Source organism: Elaeis guineensis, chromosome 2 (genome assembly GCF_000442705.2).
Source record: "Elaeis guineensis isolate ETL-2024a chromosome 2, EG11, whole genome shotgun sequence".
Classification (NCBI taxonomy): domain Eukaryota; kingdom Viridiplantae; phylum Streptophyta; class Magnoliopsida; order Arecales; family Arecaceae; genus Elaeis; species Elaeis guineensis.
In genome coordinates, this window is record NC_025994.2 from 3,938,589 (window position 1) to 3,964,076 (window position 25,488).

The 25,488-nt window shown below is 35.6% G+C and overlaps 1 protein-coding gene across 3 annotated transcripts; it reads right to left on the reverse strand.

Annotated features, from left to right (window-relative positions):
• Positions 1–9,187: 9,187 nt before the first annotated feature.
• LOC105033663 (reticulon-like protein B8) lies at positions 9,188–24,076 on the reverse strand. Of its 3 annotated transcripts, none has more exons than XM_010908560.3 (6): positions 24,036–24,076; positions 12,954–13,145; positions 12,689–12,869; positions 12,475–12,616; positions 9,989–10,058; positions 9,188–9,534 (listed from the first exon to the last, which is right to left on the reverse strand). In XM_010908560.3, exons 2-6 carry the CDS (start codon positions 13,135–13,137, stop codon positions 9,365–9,367), a joined length of 747 nt encoding a protein of 248 aa, XP_010906862.1. In that variant the 5' UTR covers positions 13,138–13,145; positions 24,036–24,076; the 3' UTR covers positions 9,188–9,364. The 3 variants fall into 3 exon arrangements, with proteins under 3 accessions (XP_010906862.1, XP_073107391.1, XP_010906857.1); XM_073251290.1 differs by lacking the exon at positions 24,036–24,076 and adding an exon at positions 13,519–13,799; XM_010908555.4 differs by lacking the exon at positions 24,036–24,076 and adding an exon at positions 13,702–13,787.
• Positions 24,077–25,488: the final 1,412 nt, after the last annotated feature.

Here is a 25,488-nt window from a genome sequence, read left to right on the forward strand (position 1 = left end):
TAGAAATAATTAACTACAAATCCATAATCATCATATAATTTTTAAGCTTGTTAGTACAGACCCCCAAATCTAGATCATCCATCGTTCCTAACCTTATTCATCTGGATAAAAAATGAAAAAAAAAAAACAGAGCTACACTAGCTCCGTAAGTAAGTCTTATACTATCTTACTAGATCAAGCATAAATATATATATACATTAATAAATCTTTTAAAAAATATGATTATCATTAGAAGATAAAATCTTTATAATAATAGTATATCATAATTCAATCATACTCTTGTATATGCATAAATTATATAATTTACATAAACATGATTTTTAATATATAGCATAAATAAATTCATAAATTATATTAATTTTATAGATAATATTATCAATCATCTGTCATTTTGTTATATCATAATTCTTAATAATTTTTTTAGACTAAATATTAAGGCCACTATTATATCTATGATAGGACCATCATCGACAAATACCAACTACTATAATTCGTTGATAGGGTCGTGTGCCAACTACTATTACCAGCCGATAGTGTTATATACCAACTACTATTGTCCATTGACAGGATCGTATGTCAACGACTATTATCTACCGATAGGATCATATGCCAATAATTATTACCTATTGGGAGGATCACATACCAACTACTGCTATCCACTAGTAGAGTCATATGGATGCTAGCTTTGGATGTCGATCTTTTTCACTTTTAGGGGTTATACATAGCTATCAGAAAGTCTTTTATCATATTTCTTAAAATAAGTATTGTTAAATCATATTTCATCGAATCATATTTTATTAAATCATGCATAAATAGAACATTGAATATTTTTATAGAATTCATGATCCATAAATAATCTTTAATAGTAAAATAATCATGAAATCATTCTTTGCATAACAAAATATAATTTTATAAATATGGTGTTCATATTTTATAATAAACAAGTTATTCATATTAAAATATTCATAGAATCATTATTTTATGATAAATCATGAGTTTCATAATACATATGCTTGATCTTTATTTTATAAAAATACAGAATAATTTTTTTATGATAAAATAATCAATAATTCAAAAGTAAATAAGAAGTATCGGGGTTACTTACCTCTTCCATTCTAGCCCTTCAAACTTTGCTAGATAAATTTAACGAAACTATGTAATATATTAAAAATATAATTAATTTTTATTCAATAAATTCAATCATAAGAAAAGAGAACTGTAGATTAGATAGTCATTACAATAGACTACCTAGGTATTGAGGTAGTTTAGAGCCTCCTAGCCGAGGGTCAACATGAATCCATGAGAAAAAGAGATCATGGACTTAATACTAGAGTTGATAGATCTTCTTAGAGAGAAAAAGAAGAGAGAGTCTCTGTATCTCTCAAAAGAGATAATCATGATCGAGATCATCAGAGATCATTTCAGAATGACTCAATAAAGATTAACAGTGATCAGCTTTTATGAATATTTGGCAAAGACCAAGCTGCTATCTGACATACTATACGAATATTGAAGCGATTTTGAATCTCATTGAAAAAATTATCTCAAATTCATATTGGGATCTATGGATCAAATAGAGAGAGATTAGAGAGAGAAATCCTAGAGAGGAGGAGAAAGAGATACAAGAGAGAGAGAGAATCCTTCTCTCTTTTTTTTTTTTCTTTTCTTTTCTTCTCTTCTTCTTCTTTTCTTTTCTTCTTCCTTTTCTTGGCCGAATAGGGAAAGAATAGGGGTGGTTATATTGGTGACCGGAAGACCGATAGTAAGTAAGTGATGGCAGTGGGGCAGGGGACAGCCAACGACAAGGATAGGCCCATAGAAATTCATGGGAAAAGGTCCAAAAATAGGGGAAGGCAAAATCCAGTGGGATTTTGATGAATCTGATGGATGACAGCACTGCCTAAGGTCGTGGGGAGGAGGAAAAGAGAGAAAGGAGGTGAGATCGAGCCCATACCTTGGCTCTGGTGAGCCCTCAACTTCGATTTTCGATGGACATAAGCACAGAAGGCCATGAATCTAAAGGAATAAAAGAGAGAAAGGGGCACAATGATTATTGGTGGAGGGCCTTAGGGGGGAGTTGGGTTTATTTATAAAGAGCCCTAGGGTCCCAATGGCCCTAAGACTCCCATTCTTTCTGGGATTCGTTGGAGAAGAAGACTCCTGATCCAACCTTTTTTTTTTTTTTTGGCCACTTTAAGATTTGTGTGGCTGCTTGGGTTATCACATTCTACCCTACTTAAAAAAGTTTCATCCTCGAAACTCAAGGTACCTTCATTCTCAAACAAATGAGAATATTTAGTCTTCAAATCATCTTTACCATACTTTCACTATGCAACCCTGATCTAAACCCATACTAAACTAGAAGTCAGTACTCTAGACCAATTTTTTTTAACCCTACAAATCATAAGACTCAGCCTAATTTTCTACCCACAATCAAATCTATTACTCTGATATTATAAAATGTAACACTCCAAATCTGAGACATAACACGATCATGCTACCGAGGGATTCTACCCTCAATAACATGAAATCTATCGATCATAATCAACTAAAATCCATCAGAAATAAAATATAATAAAAAATTTAATTCTATCATTCATCAAAGCAATAAATCAAAATTGATCCAAAGCATTTAAATCCAATATCAAATACCAAAATCAATATCTCAAAATTCATAAAATAATTGACTACAAGTCCATAATCATCATATAATTTTCAAGCTTTCTAGTATAGACCCCTAAGCATAGATCATCCATAGTTCCTAATCTTATTCATTTGGATAGAAAATGAAAAAGTAAAAGACATGAGCTATACCAGCTCAATAAGTAAATCTCACACTATCTTACTAGATCAAGTATAGCACAGACAAATTCATAAATCATATTAACTTTATATATAAAGTCATAAATCATTTATCATTTTGCCATATCATAATCTCGCAGACTAAATGCTAAGATCATTATTATACCTGTGACAGAGCCATCATCGATAAATACCAACTACTATTATTTATTGGTACGGTCGTGTGCCAACAACTATTATCTACTAGTAGGATCATACACCAACTACTATTATCTGTTGATAGAGTTGTCTGCCAATAATTATTATCCACTGCCAAGGTTATAGACCAACTACTATTATTTACTAGCAAGATTGTATGCCAACTATTATTACCCAATAGAAGGGTCATATGCCAACTACTATTATCTACTGCTAGGATCATATTGATGCTACCTCCGGATGTTAATCTTCTCTACTTTTAGGGGCCATACATAGCTATCTAAGAGTCTTTTTTCATATTTCTTAATATAAGCATTCTTAAATTATATTTCATTAAATCATATTTTATTAAATTATGTATAAATATGATACTAAAAATTTTTATAGAGTTTATGATTTATAAATAATCTTTAACAGTAAAATAATCATGAAATTATTCTTTTTATAATAAAGTATAATTCATAAATATGGTGTTCATATTTCATAAATAAGTCATTCATATTAAAATATTTATAGAATCACTATTTTATGATAAATCATGGATTTCATAATACATATACTCGATCTTTATTTTATACAAAAATAGAATAATTTTTTTATGATAAAATAATCAATAATTCAAAAATAGGTAAGAAATATCGGGATTACTTACCTTTTCGTTCTAGTCCTTCAAACTTCACGAGATAAATTTATCGAACCCATTTATCATAATAAAAATATAATTAGTTCCTATTCGATAAATTCAATTATAAGGAAAGAGGGCTGTAGATTGGATAATCGATCCAATAGACTACCTAGGCATCGGGGTAGTTCAGAACCTCCTAGTCAAGGTTCAAAATGAATCCATAAGATAAAAAGATAGAACTCAATACTAAGATTCATAAGTCTTCTTAGAGAGAAAGTGGGGAGAGAGTCTTTGTATCCCTAAAAAAAAAAGAGAAAATTATGATCGAGATCATCAGGGGTCATGCTAGGGTGACTCAACAGGGGTTAATAGTGATCAGATTCTATGGATATCTAGAAGGATCATATTGGTATCTGACATACTACATAGATATCAAAGCGATCCCAGGTCTTTTTGAAAAAATCATTTCAAATTCATCTTGAGATCCATGAATCAAATAGAGAGAGAAAGAGGGACACTACAAGAATATTCTTTATTGATGACGGCTAGCAAGTCATCACTGATGGTGATATTTACTGATAAATTATTATGATAGAAAAGAAACAGTCGTTAAAGGATTGAAGACCTATTAGCAATGGAGGATTTTGTTATTGGTAATGGCATAGCCATCGCTATAACTCTTAAATTTTAATTATTTATTTATTTTAATTATTTTAAGTTTAATTACTTATTAGCGATGATTTTAACAATGCCACTTTCATCGTCGCTAATACAGTACCCTAAAATCTCCCATTTTCGATCAATTATTTTCTGACGCGAACTCGCCTCCCTCCTTCCCCTACCTTCGATCCTCTTTAATTATTTATTAGCGATGGCTTTAGCGATGCCACTTTCGTCATCGCTAATACAGTATCCTAAAATCTCCCATTTTTGATTGATTATTTTCCACCGTGAACTCATCTCCCCCCTTCTTCCCCCGCCTTCGATCCCCCTTCTTCCCCCACTGCACTATCGAAACCCTGCCAAAACCCCCATCCCTACGCCCTAGTCCCTACACCAGATCTACTGTCCTCGCACCCCAACCTCCCCCCTTCTTCCCCGCCTGTCCCCTTCTTCCCCCGCGGCATCATCAGAACCTTGTCGAAGCCCCTGTCCCCATGCGGGATCCACCATCCTCACACCGGATCTACCGTCGACCCTGCACCCCCACCTCCCCCCTTCTTCCCTCGCCCCTTCTTCTTCCCCCGCCCCCTCTTCTTCCCCCATCATGCCATCAAAACCCTGCCAGATCCCCCATCCCCATGCCCCAGTCCCCGCATTGAATCCACCATCCCCACATTGGATCTGCCATCCCCATGCTGGATCTGCTATTTCGATGTCGGATCCGCTGTCCCCACATCGAATCCGCCACTACCTCCCCCTTCTTCTCCTACCGCACCATCAAAACCCTGCAAGAGCCCCAGCCCCCATCCTTATCCCCATCTCTACACCCCAGTCCCTACACCGCCATCCCCATGTCCCAATCCCTGCACCACCATCCCTCGCCAGTTCCTCCTCTTCTTCCCATCTCCTAATGAGTATTAGCGACGATGGTGGTTGTCACCACATGCTGTTGCCTCCCCTTTCAATTTTTGATGTTTGAATTTAATTTATGCATGGAATGTGCATCCCAATCCCATTTACAATGCTGCTCGATACTTTGCAATCCCCAAGGTGGGATTTGCTTGGATGCTCTACTGGGGTGGTAGGGGGTGCCATCTCCACGGATGCCCCGGCTCATCCCATCAGTACGGATATGTGACCTGACTGCCTTGGGCAACAGTCCTTGGTACACGGGTCACACCACCCAGTCATCCTGCAGTCGAAGCCTACGTGTGTGGGATGCACACCCTGACCCTCCCCATTTGCAATGCTGCTCAGTACTTGGAAACACCCGAAGTGGGATTCGTCTGGATGCCCTATTGGGGTGTTAAGGTGGGCCACCTCTGTGGCTGCCCCAACACAGCCCATTAGCATGGGATTCACGACTCGACTATCTTGGACAGCATAACGGTCAGTTTTCTTTATCTTTATGGTATGCTTGTTTTATCTACTTTTCATACTTATTTTGTATTATTTCAATTCTTGCGTTACTTACCATAATTGTATAATTAATCTATGAATCTATTTACTTTTATGTTCAGAGATTATAGGATGACTACTTCTAGAGGATGGAGCCGTACGAGTCGAAGAGAGAGCTCCAGAGAATCAAGCTCTCGAGGAGAGAGCTCACGTGAGACTAGCTTGTATGGTTCTGTAGCACCCACACCACTCGGTAAACTCTAACAATTTAAAAATTCTCTTTTAGATTATTTTATCCTTTAGTATCTAATATAATATTCTTTATGATGTTTTGCTACTCTTAGGTTCGGATGACGTGGGGTCACCATTAACCTCACAGTCACATGGAGTAGCAGCCAGCTTTCAGTCTCAGCGTTGTGGTAGAGGACCTGCCCAGCTTGCGGCACCTTCGACTCGATTGGAGGATAGATAGCTCGTCCATATTTAGAGCCGCTCATAAGCATTAGATCTTCAAGAAATATGTTTAAAATTTAGCTATTTTAGAATCAATATTTATTATTCAAAACCAATTTTGCAAGATATATAGGGAGCCTGAGGTGTCCCATATGGTTACTAGAATCATCCGATGATTGATGTCGGGGTCGGTGAATGAGTTCTTCGATTGATCGTTGGGGGCTCATGATGCTGCAGGGGAGATGTTCCTGATAAATCAAAGATATTTAATTTTTAAATTCGTGATAGATTTATATTCTATTTATTAATACATATTTGCTTTTAATTACAGAAATATTATCGATTTAAGATTCCTCAGGATGAGAAGGCTGGTTGTCGGACCTTCGAGGAGATCTCCATACATCCATATCATCAAATAGAACGTGTAGAAATAATCCGTTCAAGAATCAGAGTATATCAAAATATACTTTTTCATGCTGGTCTAGATTTTAAGTAGAAAGAAGAGGGTATCTAGAAGGTCAAAATTCAATCTAATCATTCGATGGATGGGCCAAAGGTGTCTATAGCTTCGTATCATCAAATAAAGTATATAAGAATAATCCATTTGAGAATCGGAGTATATCAAAATATACCCCTCCATGTCGGTTTAGACTTCAAGCAGGAGGGAGAGAGCATCCAGAAGGTCAAAATTCAATCTAACTATCTGATGGACTGACCAGGGGTGTGTATAGCTCCATATCATCGAAAGAAAAATCTAGAAATAATTCGTTCGAGAATCGAAGGAGTATATCAAAATAGATCTCTTCGTAAAGATTTAGGCTTGAGGTGCACCAATTACTTTAGTTTTACTGTTTCAATTAATTTAATTCTAAAGTTATTAATAATATTTTATTTTTTTTCATTACAGGATGCTGAGATATCCAGCTCTTATTCACTTGCTGCTGCAGATGACGTACAGAAGGAGGTGGATCTTCGTTGATTATTTTTAGTTTTGATATGGTATATTTAATTTTGATAGTTAAACAATGTTATCTTGTAAATTGGATAATTCATACTTTTTATATAATATTAGTTTTTTATTTATGATAGTGATAGTTAATTGGTAGTTATTACAGTGTCCTGTAAATATATGTTAGTTGTTAATTTAATTATAGTAGGTTTTAGTAAATATTTTCTGAAATTTTTTTTTAAAGAAACCTACTATTAGCGACAATTAAATCCGTTACTAATACCATCGCTAACTATTAGCGAGTGACAGCTATAGCTTATTAGCGACGGACTACAACAGTTGCTAATATTTTTTTTAATTTTTTTAATTTAAATTAAAAAAATTAAAAATTATTATAAGCGACGGACTTGTCGTTGCTAATTATTATCGCTAATACTTTATTAGTGATGGCTTTTTCCACCGTCACAAATAATGGTCTTCAACATCGATCATTTTTTCGATGACTTATTAGCGATGGTGTTTCGTCACTAATAGTATTAGCAATGGTATTTCAGCCATTAGCGATGGTATTCAGCTGTCGCTAATAATTAATTTTTGTAGTGGGAGTAGAGAGAGAAATTCTAGAGAGAAGGAGAGAAATGGAGACACAAGAGAGAGAGAACCCTTCTCTCTTTATTTTCATTTTTTCTTTTCTTCTCGTCTTCTTCTTTTTCTTAGCCAAATATGGGAGGAATAGGGGTGGTGGCTGGTGCTCGGAAGAGTGGCACTAGGCAGCAGCAACAAGCGACCGACAGTGGTGGGGCAGGAGATACCGGCGGTAAGGATCAACCAATGGAAATTCATGGAAAAAGTCTCAAAAATAGGAGAAGATATTCGTGATGGAAATCCGATGGGATTTCGACGAATCCAATGGATGACTGGGCTGTCTAAGGTCGTGGGGTGGAGGGTGAGAGAGAGAGGAGGTGAGGTCGAGCCCATACCTTGGCTCCGGTGAGCCCTCAACTTCGATTTCCGATGGGTATAAGCATAAGAGGCCACAAATCCAAAGGGAGAAAAGAGAAAAAGAAGCATGGTGTTCACTGATGGAGGGCCTTAATTAGGGAGGGGGGTCGGGTTTATTTATAGAGAGCTCTAGGGTCCCGGTGGCCCTAGGACTCCCGTTCTTTCCGAGATTTGCTGGAGAAGAAGACTCACGATTCAACTTTTTTTTTTTTTTTTTTAACACCATTTTAAGATTTGTTTGGGTGATTGGGTTATCACACTATATTTCTCTTTGTTAGTTACCTCTATAATGAGATAGCATTATATGTAAATAAGATAATAGCATTATCCTTCTACTGCTTATAAATTGCATTCACTTTGGTAAAAGTAGCCATGATTATATGTCTCCCTTAAAATGCTCAACATTTTTTCTTAACAAACATGTCTCCTCTAACTTCTCGGCAACCAATTGCTATATCATTTTTAATTTTAAAAGACACTTATTAATGTCTTGAGTTGATGTCCATTGCACGCAAGTTGTAATACTACATAGCAATCCATTGTTGCAGGACAAGATATGCTATGACCAATTAAACCATATCAAGCATCAAAGGAGCTAGTAGATTCTTAGATAAAAATTTTATTGGATTTAGAGTCAGAATTTTTTATATATTTTTCACTAGAGATAGTATCAAATTTTAGCTTGATTTCCATATTTATAATTGAATAATTCTAGCTTGTTTCTTTATTTTTAGATCTTATTTCCAGTATGATTTTTTTACCAAGCTTAGTGCTCGTGTTAGGGATCATGTCATACATATGCTTCTAATATATTGGAACAAATGTGACTTTTTATATATGAATGGAAAAGTTCTGGGAGAGAACTTTCATTGTTCTTTGAAAGGTTCTTCAAACCAGTTTGTCTTCAATTTATATTCGATTTTTGAAGTTTAATTCTTGTCAAATCGCTCTCCACTCCTCATGCTGCATCATCTATGTCCGTACATTTGGGCCAAACACCAATTTAAATAAAGTGCAGCACGCCATGAGCGAATATGAAAGCCTAAGAAATCAAGCAAGATAGCATAGTGTTTTGGAATTTCTTCAAGAATTTGGAATGAACTTGAAATTTTCTAGGTACTGCATTATGTTCTTGAATTATTCAGATTCACATATTCGTTTCCAAATTACATCCATTCGACATTCCTTCCAATTGTCTACTTTGTTTTTGACAATGGATCACCAACCCACTTTTTGTTCAGATAAATCAAGCAAACAAGAATAACTAGTCAAGTCTACTCATTCTTATGTGATTCAAGTTTTCCTTTAGATATTTTGCTAAAAACACTTGCATCCACCTTGTGGTATCGTTTCCGCATCTGCCCAATAAGGTTGTACAGAAAGTCATCAACTTGGTCTTCATATTTCTCATAAACAACTGGCAGACTGTGAGCACAAACAAATCCTGTATCAAATACAAGATAAATTAGAGATTCTGAAGATTTTCTCTCTGCATGTTAGTGATGCTCTTTAGAGCACTGTGCAAATATTTATTTGCACAAACTCGACCATATTAGTCCTTTAGCTAAAAGATTGCTTGGTATAACTTAATATGTGGTGAAATGTCTGATCATTATGGATAAACATGAGTCTTGCCAAGAAAAAAAATAATCATAGCATAGATAATATTGCATGTTGCTTTTGCACAAGAATGAATACAATGTTAAAGAAAATGAGATTACCTTCTGCAAGAGATACCTAGCAGAAACTAAATATATACTCCTGATCAAGTAGTTTCCTTGTTTATGTAAAGACACTTCCCTATAATATGTATGCATACAGCTGCCTAAGAATTTGACTAGGCAAAGCTGATAAAATGGAAAACAGGTGATGTGAAAAGAGGGGGAGTAAATTCTCACCAATGTAAAGAAGAGTTAGAAAATTGCACCAGCTCCCTATCACAGCAGCAGCCCACAAGCTTGCAACAACCTGAAAAGAAATCCTCAATGGCATTTTAAACTTTAAGTTTTATTTAAATATGGAATACAGTATTAAAAGAAAAAAAAAAAAAAGCAAGCCAGAAATTTAGAGAGAAGGGAATCATTAGCAAACTCAGCGCAGAACAAAAGGAATTGCTGGTCTCTCTCTCTCTCTCTCTGTGGCGTTATTCAGGTAAAGATGATTTTTGGTCTCAAATTTTAAATGATAAAGATGAAACTGTTTCAAATGATAAATTAAAAAATCCGTGATTTTTTAGGTGATTACTGGAATGACTTTATATGCTACAGCAATGATGGTGAGAAAACATAAGTAATGCAAACTTATTTGCAGGCACAATTCATGCTATTATTAGAAGACATTGGATAGAAAGCATGACTTCCATATTAGACTAGAAAAAGAGCTCCTAGCTTGCCTTAAAAAATATAATTATAAATCATGTTCCTTCATTGAACCTGTCATCCGTTCCTGCTTTTACTAGTAGGACACCTATACCAGGTCCATTGCTATTGCCTTTATTTTAAATATATTTTAAAATATTACTTAATTAGAGAAGCTATTATACAAACTGTTATATTATGTCTCTAGATAGATTATATATTAATTGATTTTATTTGCACAAATTTTTATTGTACATTATAAGAAAGGATTGTTTCATGATTGCATAAGCTTGCATTTTGACATAAATTAGGATTCTCCATCCGCCACCTGGCCCTCCAGGCTCCATGAAAGCTTTTGTTACCTTAAGTTGCCTTTGTGAGAACTTCAGCACAATCTAGGTTGATGTAAGGATGCTAGCCAACTTACTTTCCGATGAACCTTCTTGATTTAAAGTTGTGCTCAGTAGCCAATCACATTTTGACAAAAAAGACTTTGGATGATGATGATTATGATGATGATGTAACATGAGGGGTCATAAGATAGTAGTATGTACTGGACTATTGTCCCCCAGTGACAACTCAGGTTGTACAGAGTAGAAGCAAACATGAGAAAGAGTCTCCCTCACCCTTCTAAAACAACATTGGGCAATCTAGTCATCCATTACTCATCACAGTTGTTGAATCAGACAACACCTCTCTACCATCTCCAATATTTTCTTTTCCTGAACCATCAGTTGATTTTAGTGAAAATCTAAAGATCAGTTAGTTGTAGGTGACCCAAACTTGGCAATTTCATCAAACATCACCATATTCTAGAATCATATTAGAATCGGATTTCTTCTATACATGATAGATCAGGTTTCCTCATCCTTTTTTTCCCTTTAAATCTTGAAGTGTAAAATTTTTATCTATTTGGAACTTGTTTCCAAATTCCAACAACCTTATTTGATGCCATCCCACTTCTACCATCCTCTTAAGGAATTTTAACATACACTGAATTTTTCTTTTCGGCCAACTTACCTTCTTATGGTGATTATTATGCGTATTTACATTGGCATTGTGTCATTTCCAAGCTTAGACCTCCTTTCCAATCAATTACTTGGGTAATTTTCACCTTGCTGATCTAACTCTTAGGTTAAATACTCACTTTATAAATCCCTCTACAGTGTTAGTGAGCCCCTAGCGCTTGTCAGTGCATTGATCTTTGCAACTCATCTAATCTCCTTCACGTCTGGTTCACCTTCCTTGTTCTTGTTTACTTGGTTACACCTTCCAACCAAGAACATCATATCTAGTTTGTCAATCTCTTGGCAATTAACTTTACTTTAGATACTTTGCCTCTAGCAGCTTTAAACGTGACCTTTAAATGCCTAGTTCCAACATCATCAGGCACTTCATGGCATAAGTTGGATCAATGACTAATCACCAACTTTTGAATAAGCATGCATTTGACCCCTCTCTAGCCAGTGAGCAAATAAGTGCTGCCTCATCAATCAGCTAAGGTTTGACAAATTGATTAATTGATATTGGTGCATGGCTTTTGGTGTTCAGAAATCACTAATGTCTACCACATACTTCTTACGCCATCACTACAAGTTCAAGACAGTTCAGAAACAACTGCTCCACAAGAACTCATTCTGTCTTAAGCTTGATATTGTTGAAATAATTTTGAGAATGCTGTGCTCAATTTCTGGCATTCAACCAGGCTTCATCCACTTTAGCTTCAAGGATTTGCTCCATGGAAACCGTGGAGAATATTAAATCTGAATCACTGTGCTTTTATTACAGAATGACTAGAATTTTATACTCACATCCACCCTTGCCCGAACTATTTGGTGCTGACTATGATCAAATTAATACTACTAAGACAAAACAATTAGTTATATGGAAATATAACATAATCTGTTCATATCAATGTTCTTGATGTAAATGTTTCCTGCCAAACAACATTTTCCAAATTTAAAGATAAAAAAACAACAAGAATAGCATGCAAGCATGCAAAGAATGGAATTAAGATTGTAACATACCACAAGGAATTTTTTCAAGTTTCTTCCACATGCAACATCTTGAATGAATCCCAAAAACTGATTGATTTGTGCACCAATAAAAACGGCAACATTTATAAACAGTTTCTCAGGCAAAACAAGGCGAGGCACTTGAGATGGAGACCTGTCAAAAAGGACACGTCAGTATCTTACCTTCCACACTTTTTATCGTCAAATAATTCAGCAAATTCAATACCTGCTTAACACGTCAGAAAAATTGGACCAGAGAAACTGAATAAGCATTCCAATTACAAGAACAAGGCAAAAGATTGTTAAAATATGATATTGAAGCCACTCAAAGAGAACCCAGGTAGCTGTTGCACCAGTCAGAACACTTGATGATATCTTCTTGTTCCTCCACAACAAAAAATCAGCAGCTACAAGCACAATATAGAATTTATCATTTTTCATGTGAAAGAAAACATCTAAGAGCAGGAAATCTTGATGAAGAAATGGCAGACATTTTCCACCACCCAAAATCTGATGAATAGACTTCTGGTGTCCAAGTAGTTTATTCTTATTGGTGGAGAATGTGTTTTGCTCTTCTGAGTATCTCACAGATATTTGCTTTGGGACATTTTTGGTGATGTTTTCCCCTATGGTGTTCAAGATACTTTCAGCTGCATTCAGCATGTGCCCAGGCATTTTCCCTTCTGTTTTAATATAAGCATGGAAACCGAATAAGGCAATGCATAGCATCCACTTACATGTAATTTTTAACAATCAAATTACTTTTTCGGTGTCTATCAGTAAAATTACATAGTACAGTAAACACAACTAAAGGATGGTATGATAAGTAGACACATGATATTCAGAAATTTTGACAAGAACATATTAGGTTACTCAAGGAAACAAAAACAACACCACTGAGCAATAATGTGAGACAATCATCAAGAGAGGTATGCCGAAAGCAATTGTAGAAAGGATGATTCCCTATTTAAAAGATGGATTTATGCACTGCAGTTGTAAACAAAAGTTGAAAATACAGAACATAACAAGAATAGTTACATAAAAGATTTCAAATACCAGTACTGGACCTCATGTCACGCCCCAAACCCAACATCGGATCGGATACGTGATGGCCAAACACTCCTTAGGACAAAGACCCTAAAGAATATGCAAGATCTAAAATAATTCATTACAATATCTCAATATCTATAAATAATAATGATCTATTTTCATAACAATGAGCAAAATTTACACAATTACAGATTTAATTCCTTCTATCATCCGACTGGATATCAATAATGCTCTATATATTCATCCGTTCATCCGTAAACCTAAACCATAGTCAATCATGAGCATCCTGTGACTCTGAGAAGAAAAAAAAAATAGAGGGGTGTTAGCTTTACAGCCCAGTAAGAATCCCACATATCACACCATTATAATAATATAATTTAAAAATAGCAATAAACATAAAATCTCATATCAAATATCCAGAATAATGCAAACATGCGTATAAATATGTGTCAATTATCTATCTTATCAAAAGAGAAGTGTTATCATATATCAACAGTGAAAGCCTTTTATTCAGCATGAATTTCATGTCTTGTCATCTGTTTTTCTTATCACATATCCAGTTTTCTTAATCTTTTCTTTTGGCTTTGGACTAATCAAGATCATGCCTCAATTCTTGGTCTGACCCAAAATCTCACGCGTAAGTCCGTGGGGGCTGTCCCAGGCATAAGCTCTTGGCAGACTGTCCCAGACATAAGCTCCTAGAGGCTGTCTAAACATAAGCTCCTGGCAGGCTATCCTAGGCATAAGCTCCTAGAGGCTAGCCCAAGCAGAAGCTCCTGACCGGCTATCCACATGACGAGGCTAGTCCAAACCATATCTTTTTCATGAAATTATAATATGTTGACTTCATTAATCAATTTCAATTTGTAGTGTGATCAAGATAAATATATCATACTCATATAATCATGCCATCAATCACTGATACATATATATTGACATAACATACTCATGCCTAAAAATCATATAAGCAAATAATGGTGTCTCAAACATAGCAAATTCATCAATCACAAATTCAACGATGCACAATCAACAATACAAGACCAACAGTAAAATAGCATATATAATGTGATCATGTACAGTAGTTCTTACCTCTATCGATGATCAATCTAAATACAGAAATAAATGAGCTCCTCAATCTACGAACCCAAAATCAAGATATTTTGCTCGATATCTTCTTGTACAACAATTGTATCTCTACATGATCAGGGTTAAACATAAAAATCATGTATGATTAAGAACAGAAAAATTACAGAAAAATCCTAAACATTATAAATCCAAGACTCTCTTAGGGTCAACAATGATCAGGGTTACGTTGGTATCTGGACCCTCCACTGATCCATAAGATTTTTAGAAAGAGAAATCATGAAGAAAAAAAATTTTAGAGAAAGAAAAAATTTTAAAGAGAGAAGCTCTTCGCATTCCTCAAAAGAGAAATCTATGATCATGATCATTAGGGGTCATGTCACGGTGACTCAATGGAGATTAACGATGATTATATTTATAAATATTTAGCAAGGATCGAACTAGGATCGATAAATTGCATAATTATCAAAGCGAGTTCGGATCTCTTTGAAAAGTTCATATCAAGTTCATAGTGGGATCCATGGGTCTGATTGAGAGAGAAAGAGAGAGAGAGTAGAGAGACATAAAAGTGGAGAGAGAGATAGGAGAGAAAATCCTCTCTTTATTTTTCTTTCTTTCATCTTCTTTTTTTTCTTTTCTTTTCTTCTTTGCTTGGCCGAACAGGGGAGGAAGGGTGGTGATTCTTGGTGGCTGGTGGCCGATAGGTGACGGTAACAGACGGCCGACGGCAATGAAAACAAGAAACAGCCGACGGCCAGTGGCCGGCCAACAAAAGAAAATAAAATTTTTGAAAAAACAGGGGACCTCCATTTTTCCTTCATTTCTTCCATCATCGCCTGATCACTGGCGGCTATGAGCTTCGAGAAAGGTAGCAGGTAGGTGGGGGTTCACGATCCAGGGGTGTGGCACCATAGATGGTGGCGTCGGTGGCCGAAAAAAGGAGGCAGGCACGTTCAAAACAGAGAAAAATAGGGGTTCTCTTTTCTTGATTTTTCGGCAAAGCAGGTGGTCGGCGACAAGGCCTGAACGAAGAGAAGATAGGGAAGAGAGAGAAGGAAGGATCGAGCCCTTATCTTGGCTCCGACGGTCGAGAAAAGCTCCGACGACTCTTCTTCCCATCTAGCAACCCATAGAGATCACCTCGAAAAATTTCAGTAATCTCTCAACAATCCATGGTGAAAATCTAAGGGAGGGGAAGGGATCTATTTATAGAGGGGTTTCCTAGACCTAACCGAACTCTCCTTTGCCCAATCTCGACGAAATCGGAAGCGAAGAAGACTTCAGTTAGGAGTCTTCTTCCTCCTCTCTACCACGCGCTGCACGTAGGAGTTTTTGGGTTTCTAAAGTTTGGGCTTGGTCTAGGGCCCAAATGGGCAGGGTTATTACATTCTCCCCTTTTAAAATAATTTCATCCTCAAAATTAAGTTGTGTTGTTTGAGATACATACTTCAAAAGTATACATTCTTCATGTCATTCTCAAGCTTCCAATAATGTCTTATGTATTATTTATTTCTCATGATCTTGATATAACAAAATTATTTGAAATCTCAAATTCATTCCTTTTATATTGATTTCTCAACTTTTTCGAAGAACAGTAACATTTTGATCTTGTATTAAAATACCATAGTTTTTTATCCAATACATTCCACTCAAAATTCATAGTTGTCTCAGATTACCTATGATAGAAAATAAAAAAAGGCCAAACATCGGGCATTCTTCACAATCATCGATTTCTTTCTTCTTTTGACCTTCCAACAAATTTAACAGGTAGACTTTCATCTTAAGAAAACCTCAATCTTCTATGTCAGTTCGAGTAACAATGTTAAATTTCAAAAAATAAGATCTGTATCAAGACATTTTAGGTTTGAACTAACAAAAGAACTATCAAGCTATTAACAATAAACTTGAGATATCTAGGATTTCTTAGCATTATCTGCAATGAAATAACCTACCGACAAAAATTGTATGTTTATGATCAGATTAGGTCAAAAATATCAGTAGCATCCTTTCATTATCAATAAAATCTTTTCTTATTTGCAACTAATGTATTCCATCATAATATCTTTTGATTTAAAAGATTAATATTTCTAATCAATTTAAACCATCACGCTTTTACTGCGCACTCTGATCCTAACTTACCAAATTATATAAGTTTATCAAAGATAAAAATATCCTTGTATGTTAGATCAATCAAAGATAGATCCAACATTCAAATTTTTATATAGATCTTAGAGCAAAACTTTAAGTTTCTTTATCTTTACTACCCTTGACATAGCACATCAAAATTAAATTTTGATCCACTTTCAATGTTTGAAATCATTGCATAAGCTTCATCACTCAAAAATCCAACATGTCTAGAATTAATTGAAGTTAATCTTGGAATTACCTTACAATCATTTAGACAATTTTCAAACCAACCTTTCTTTTTAAAAGAATTAACTCCAACTCGAACAAACTAGAAGAACTCAAGTCAACATCTTTGTAAGTAGAATCAACTCGATTTTTTTTTCTTGTAAAGCTCCTTTCATCACAACCCTTAACATCAATCGATAAATCCAGACAAAATCTTATCCCTTATATGTTAAGACTTACATAAGTCATTCAAAATTTAACAATAGCAAGATATCTTAGATGAACTCAGAAATCTAAACTTTGACTTGAATAATTAATACACTCTACTATCTTCAACAATCATAAGAAAAATTAAAAAATTTAATCCAAAAATAGTAATATGAATTATTAAAAATTCCATCATAACATGTATATCATACTCTAACAAAATAAATTTTCTTATTCGATTCAACAACAATATCAAAATACCCTAGATTCACTTAGAAAAGCAAACTTTTGACTTGAAATTCAATGCAACTTGAAAGATCAAAAAAAATCATATCCAAATATGATATTTTGAATAACCAAAGATTTCACCAAAATATGTATCTCATATTCTCATAATAAAATTCAAATATATTTTTCATCTAAATTCAAATTTCATATATGATCCTCTTATAGGTTCAATGCTCGAAAATATTTCTCTCTCATATGATACAATTTTTTCTTAGACCACATCCTAACTAACTTCCTTCTGATAAATTCAAAATTTGTAATGATCAGATAATCAATATCAAAATCAAAAAAGTTATCATGATCTTCATCCACATAAGTTTAGCATTCCAAAATCATCGAGTATACCCAACATAACATATCAATACCTCCCACTTCATTCCAGGGTCAATACTTCTCATATTCAGGTCAACCCTACTAATTGAGATCTAAAATATAACTCAATAATTCTATTATAGATATCATATATCACTTATGCATAAATTTTATCATAGTATCTATTGATTCAAAATTCAAATATTGAATCCTTTCTTTTATATCTATCATATTCCTCGTGATCATAACCTAAGTTCAAATAATACTAAAGTCACAATCCCAAATAATTATAATCTTAAGCTCAAATACCACTTAAGTCACATTCTCTAGTGATCATAACCTAAACTCTAATATCATTTTATCACATCCTTAATGATCATAATCTTAAGCTCTAATATTATCTATCATACTCTATTGATCATGATCTCAAAGTTTGATATCACTTATGTCACAGTCCCTAGTGATCTTAAACCTAAGCTCTGATACCACTCTGTCACGCCCCGAACCCAATATTGGATCAGATACGTGATGGCCGCACACTCCTTGGGACAAAGATCCTAAAGACTATGCAAGGCCTAAAATAATTCATTATAATATCTCAATATCTATAAATAATAATGATTTATTTTCATAACAATGAGCAAAATTTATACAATTACAAATTTATTTCTTTATCATCCAACTGGATATCAATAATACTTTATCTATTCATCCGCTCATCCACAAATCCAAATCATAGCCAATCATGAGCATCCTGTAACTCTGAGAAGAAAAAGAGAAATGAAGAGGTGTGAACTTTACAGCTTAGTTAGAATTCTACATATCACACCATTGTAATAATATAATCTGAAAATAGCAATAAATATAAAATCTTATATCAAATATTTAAAATAATACAAACATCCATATAAATATATGTCAATTATCTATCTTGTCAAAAGAGAAGTGTTATCATATATCACTAGTGAAAGTCTTTTATTCAGCATAAATTTCATGTCTTATCATCTGTTTCTTTTATCACATATCTAATTTTCTTAATCTTTTCTTTTCGATTTTGGACTAATCAAGATCATACCTCAATTCTTGGTCTGACCAAAAATTCATGCATAAGCCCGTGAGAGCTGTTCCAAGCATAAGCTCCTAGCGGACTGTTCGAGGCATAAGCTCCTAGTGGACTGTTCCAAGCATAAGCTCCTAGCGGACTGTCCTTGACATAAGCTCCTAGAGGCTGTCCTAGACATAAGCTCCTGATAGGCTATCCTAGGCATAAGCTCTTAGAAGCTGTCCCAGACATAAGCTCCTGACCGACTATCTATATGACGAGACTAATCCAAACCATATCTTTTTCATGAAATTATAATATGTTAACTTCATTAATCAATTTCAATTTGCAGTGTGATCAAGATAAATATATTATACCCATATAATCATGCCATCAATCATTGATACATATACATTGACATAACATACTCATGCCTAAAAATCATATAAGCAAATAATGGTGTCTCAAACATAGTAAATTCATCAATCACAAATTCAACGATGCAAAATCAACGATACAAGTCCAACAGTAAAATAGTATATAAAATGAGGATCATGTATAGTGGTTCTTACCTCTATCAATGATTGATCTAAATACAAAAATCGATGAGCTTCTAAATCTACGAACCCGAAATCAAGATATTTTGCTCGATACCTTCTTGTACAACAATTGCATCTTTACATGATCAGGGTTCAACATAAAAATCATGTATGATTAAGGATAGAAAAATTACAGAAAAATTCCTAAACATTATAAGTCCAGGACTCTCCTAGGGTCAACCAATGATCTGGGTTACGTAGGTATCGGGACCCTCCACTGATCCATAAGATTTTTATAGAGAGAAAATCATGAAGAGAGAGAAAATTTTAGAGAGAGAAAATAGAGAGAGAAACTCTTCGCATTCTTCAAAAGAGAAATCTATGATCAAGATCATTAGAGTTCATGTCATAGTGACTCAATGGAGATTAACGATGATTATATTTATAAATATCTAGCAAGGATCGAACTAGGATTCGAAATTGCACAGTTATCAAAGGAGTTCGGATCTCTTTGAAAAGTTCATATCAAGTTCATAGTAAGATCCATGGATCAGATTGAGAGAGAAAGAGAAAGAGAGTAGAGAGACATAAAAGTGGAGAGAGAGATAGGAGAGAGAAAATCCTCTCTTTATTTTTCTTTCTTTCATCTTCTTCTTTTCTTTTTTTTCTTTTCTTTTCTTCTTTGCTTGGCCGAACAGGGGAGGAAGGGTGGTGATTCTTGGTGGCTAGTGGCTGGAAGATCGGCGATAAGTGGTGATAACAGACGGCCGACAGCGACGAAAACAAGGGACGGCTGTGGTGGCCAATAAAAAAAATAAAATTTTTGAAAAAATAGGGGACCTCCATTTTTCCTTCATTTCTTCCATCATCAACGAATCACTGGCGGCCATAAGCTTCGAAAAAGGTAGCAGGTAGGTGGGGGTTCACGATCCAAGGTTGTGGCACCATAGATAGCGATGCCAGTGGCTGGAAAAAGGAGGAGGCAGGCTCGTTCAAAACAAAAAAAAATAGGGGTTCTCTTTTCTTGATTTTTTCGGCAAAGCAGGTGGTTGGCGACAAGGCCTGAACCAAGAAAAGATAGGAACAGAGAGAGAAGAAAGGATCGAGCCCTTACCTTGGCTCTGAGGTCGAGAAAAGCTCCAACGACTCTTCTTCCCGTCCAGCAACCCATAGAGATCACCTCGAGAAATCCTGGTAATCTTTCAACAATCCATGAAAAATAAGGGAGGGGAAGGGGTCTATTTATAGAGGGGTTTTCTAGATCTAACTGGACTCCCCTCCACCCGATCTCGACGAAATCGGAAGCGAAGAAGACTCCAGTTAGGAGTCTTCTTCCTCCTCTCTGCCACGCGCTGCACACAGGAGTTTTTGGGCTTCTAAAGTTTGGGCTTGGTCCAGGGCCCAAATGGGTAGGGTTATTACACCTCATACCAGTCTTTTGCTAGGTATGGTGCTGGGTGGTGACATGTGATACAAGACTACATCCTGTACTGATACACTATGTACTGATGCCAGAAACCCACCTGAATGGTATGGTACCATTCACACTATCTCAATTCGAGCAGTATTTGAAACCTTCGTTGCATTAACGGTAGTGTGATTGGTGTGTCTTAGAAGAAAGATGAGGCAACCTTTTACACAGCTTAGTTCTGTAAAACGAAAAATGATAAAACATGATGCAGCGTGTGCTCTAATGATTCAAGGAGCAAGCAATGCAAGGTTAGGGTTTTTGCTAACCTAGTTGTTGAAGTCTCAAGTTTCGATTGCATATTAGCAGAAGACAATCCATGGCACCCCTTGCATTGTATCAAGACACAAAGAGAACCCTAGAAGTCCTCTCCTACATTACATGTAATATAATGTTATATATATTAAATAGAAAAGATGTTTTTTCATTGAATATCTTGTATATAGTTATTGATATTAGTCTTTATAATGTGTTATAATAAGGGCTTTTCAAAAGCCTTAACCAATCAAGTTTTTTATGCATTATTTACCATGTCTTTTAATTCAAGGAAAAGAAAAAAAGTCACTGAACATCTATATTTAAAGTCTGTCTACTCAAATAAATAAATAACTGACTCCAATATGATTGAAAACACAAAATAACAAAAAGGGTATTTCTAGCTACTTATCTTTAGTTCGAATAGAAAATGGCTAAGATCACTGAAAAACTGACTATTTTTGGCTGAAACTAACAAAATTGACCAAAATTGGAAACTTGGATTTTGGTTCATCTTGAATAAAAACCAATCCATGCTGAACCTTGAGATCCTTGTGTTTTAGGGCTTCTTAAATTGGCTAAGACTCATGGGTACCTCTAGAATTTGACTTAGACTTACTACTCAAGAAAACTAAACATTCCTAGCTAATCCCATGGGTTAAAGATGGTTACACAGCTTCCAAGGTATCTAACAGCGTAGCTGCCATGAGCAGATTCAGAAAGCTAGAGAGATGCATTCAGATGACTCCTAAACATAAAAGGACTTGCATGCAGGGTAGCTGTCACTAGAATCAGTATGATAGTAGGGGTATTACTGTTGAAATCATCTCATGTGTAACAGTGTATGTGATAGTTACAGCCACCAAAATTGGCAGCATCGACAATGCTTGAGTATTTTGGCCGTAATTTCCTTGTCGGACTCTAATTAAGGTGATCCAAGTTGAGCTGGAAAAGTCAACACTGGTCATAGTGAAATTTGTCTAACTCAAAAATTCTAACCATGCAATTGATGGTGAAGCTTTGAAATTGCTTCTACGTGTGATACACCATTGCAAAAGTTTGAGCTATTTGAGAACCTTGATCAAGTGCCACTACATAACCCTACTCTTCTTTTATCAAAGCACTCAAGGGATGCCTAAGTGTTTTTAAAAGGGCAGCCCAATGCACGAGGCTCCAATCATTGTGGGGTTTGCAAAGGGTCAAATGTACACAACTTTATTCCCTAATTCAGAGAGGTTATTTCTTCTTTTGAGTCCTCCAATTGCTCTCAGCAGCCCTGTCAACTCAGGGCAACTTTGTCCCACATCACAAAAAGGTTCTTTTTATGGCAAGAGGAGCAATGAAGCTCAAGATGATAAAACAAGAAACAAGAGACGGTGAAATGATCCACCTTATACCCAGCTAGTTTGTAGTAGACCTTAAAGAATAGCAGAGCCAAACCCAAACAACAAGCCGAATCATAGAAACACCACCTAACAATCAGCCTTTCAATCTGGCAAAACATAACTGGCCAAGACCTTCTTTGCTACACAGAGGAAGAATCAGTTGGCCATTTATTCTTGTGGTGCAACTTCTCTAAAGACATATGGCAAAAGCTCATTCCAATCTTTCATTACTTGCCAATACCTCAGACAATCAAAAAATTGTGGAGAACCTCGAGAAAAAAAGCTTCCACCAAAGTCAATAACAGTCTCTCAGGACAGCCTAGTTGCCATGCTTTATTGGTGCTTGTGGGTTGAAAGAAACAATAAGCTCTCCAACTCCACGGCAGAATCCAACAATTCAGCATTGCGGCATTGCATGCTTCTATTTAAGGGCTAGACTTTATACAGCAACACACCTTGAGCTCGCTACCTGCTCAAACCTCCTGTGCCTCATCAATGATGTAGTGATCTAACTTCTCCTGCACGTTCTCTTCATCACCCATCATTCTATGCACTTTCTCAACCACTCTCTTTCTGTTCCATCTTAGCATTTTGCCCACTTCTGGACATCTTGTAGTCTCGTCCAACACTGTAATCTTCTATATTATTTTATAATACATCTAATGGGTAATGGCTTCCTAACTCTTATCCTTCAAAAAAAAAAAAAAAATGTGGACCCATTTCTTAAAAAAGTACAGTACACTTTTTTCTTGCACAATTCCCTTCACAAATATCTTGTGGAGTCTCAAAATTCAGAAAATTAGACACTTCATTTGTCCTTTATCCAAGACAATAAAAACCTACAAAAGGGGAAACAATAATAACCATGCCACTCATGAACTTATTTAGATTCACGGATCCGAACTCACAAGTCCATTTCCACTGAAGAACATACCAGACAACGAAAATGTATGAATTTCAAAGAACTAAACGTTCAAACAATTATGGCCAATTCATTTCCACGTTCTCACTTCTAAGATTTTGTAAGATGTCCTAACTTAAAAGTTCCAAACTTAGATTTTGACACAAAGAGAGAACATAGATTACAAATATTAACAAACAGAATCACACAACATCGATCAAATCAAGAAAAACAAAAATGAAATGGATCTCCAATTTCTTCTGATCCTCAAACCATTCTACACAAGAATACCGACATAGCATTAAAAATTGAAGTTTAAAAGCAAATACAAACCAAAACCACAAAGTAGAAAGAGCAAATATAATAACAACAATAAATAAATAAATAAATAGAACAAGCAGAATCAGATGCTTTGGCGCTATAGGATTGCTAAAATCCACAACCTATTGCACAGATTTCGACAAGAACCACCCAAAATCAACCATCAAACATTCAAAATCGGAAGAAAAGCCGTTAAAAGAAACTCTAGCATCCGACATTAACCGATACATTCCACGCAACACCAACTACATCGAATCACCAGAAATACAAATCAACAAGTAAAAATCAAACATTTCAGAGGCTGGGCCTCCTAAAGATCGATCGCATGGACAAATAGATTATAAGTAAAACCCTGAGAGAAAAGACTCACCAGAGGAGAGAGCCAGGAGAGAGAAGGGTTTTGTGGGGGCGGGAGGGTGGGGCGGGGCGCGGCGCGGGGAGCAGCAGGATTGGTTTTTCGTCGGAGTGGGGGAGTTTTAAGGAGGGGGGGGGGCGGGGGGTGGGGGGGGCGCGATGGAGACGAGCGGAGGGAGGGAGGGAATCAATCCAACGGTCGCCCCAAAGAGAGTTATAAAAACACACAGCTCGATATGTGCAATGGGGTTATGCCATGTACACGGCGGAGAAATCTAAGTACTTCGGGCTATAGATTCTACACGTTAACGTTAATATTCGTGTCCGGAGCTAATCGGATCAACACGAGTCGTTCGTGTACTACAATCGAGCTCGATGTTGCGTTTTAATTTCCGGTACGTAACGAACGGAATCAACAGGCTGGTTGGTCAAAGGAGTTTATGAGGACTCCCTACAAGGCAAGTAAGGCTGGGGGCGCCCGATCAGTCACACAAACCTTTATTCAGTAACGTGGAGCAGGATGATTGGTCGCATCTTGGATTTGTGTGAAGGACCGGCGCCGCGTAGCTCTTTTCCTACTGGATGGTTTCAGTGGTTGGGCCACTGTAAATGCTTCAGGGAGTGGGCAACCCGACTAATCCAGCGTCCAAACCAAAATTAGCAACTAATTAATTAAGATTTTTGGCGGTATGAATGGGGACATGGGGCTTAACACTTGCGTGCCAGAGTTGCTGTTGGTATCGAGATTGTTTTCACGTTGGGAATATTCATTGCATCAGTTTTGCTCGGAGGGGAATTTGTCGCTGTGGGATACCGTTCGGATTCACGGTCTTGGTCAGTGTTAGTATCCCGCATGCAGGACTTAGAAAATAAGAAAAAGATCAATCTAACCTATAAGTTTATTTTATTGGATAATTAGTTGGAGATCCACGCATTACGTGAGATCAGATGTATAAAAATAATTTTTTAAATATTATTATTTTATTTTTCAAATATTACTGTATTCTTATAATTATTCAAATTATTATTAATAATAAATTAATATTTTAAAAATAATATTTTTATTATTATTATAAAAATAATATTTTTGAAAATAATATTTTATTATTAATTTTTTAAATTAATTTTTTTAAAATAATATGTTATTATACAAATAATATTTTTTAAATTAATAATAAAAATATTATTTTTAAAATAATATTTTGAAAAAAAATATATTTTTATTATTATTTTAAAATTAATATTTTTTTTGCTTCACATTATTATTAATAATAAAATAATAATATTTATTTCCTCTCTCTCTTTAAATATTTTTTTTCCTTTTTTTCTTCTTTTCCCTTCCTTCCGCCACCCCCACCCCCACAACGTGAGACCCAGGTCATAACCATTCATACTGCCCCCACCGCGGTCCCGCCCCACTGCCATCTGTACCGGATGTATGAAAATAATTTTTCTAATGTTGCTATATT

Excerpts from the sequence above, each read along its gene's own strand:
- LOC105033663 (XM_073251290.1), bottom strand. The coding sequence starts at position 13,555 with ATGTTGGGTTTGGGGCGTGACATGAGGTCCAGTACTG. Across the intron at positions 12,617-12,688 it reads TTTTCTGACGTGTTAAGCAG|GTCTCCATCTCAAGTGCCTC; the intron begins GTATTGAATTTG and ends CCTTTTTGACAG. Across the intron at positions 9,535-9,988 it reads TCTAACTCTTCTTTACATTG|GATTTGTTTGTGCTCACAGT; the intron begins GTGAGAATTTAC and ends TATTTGATACAG.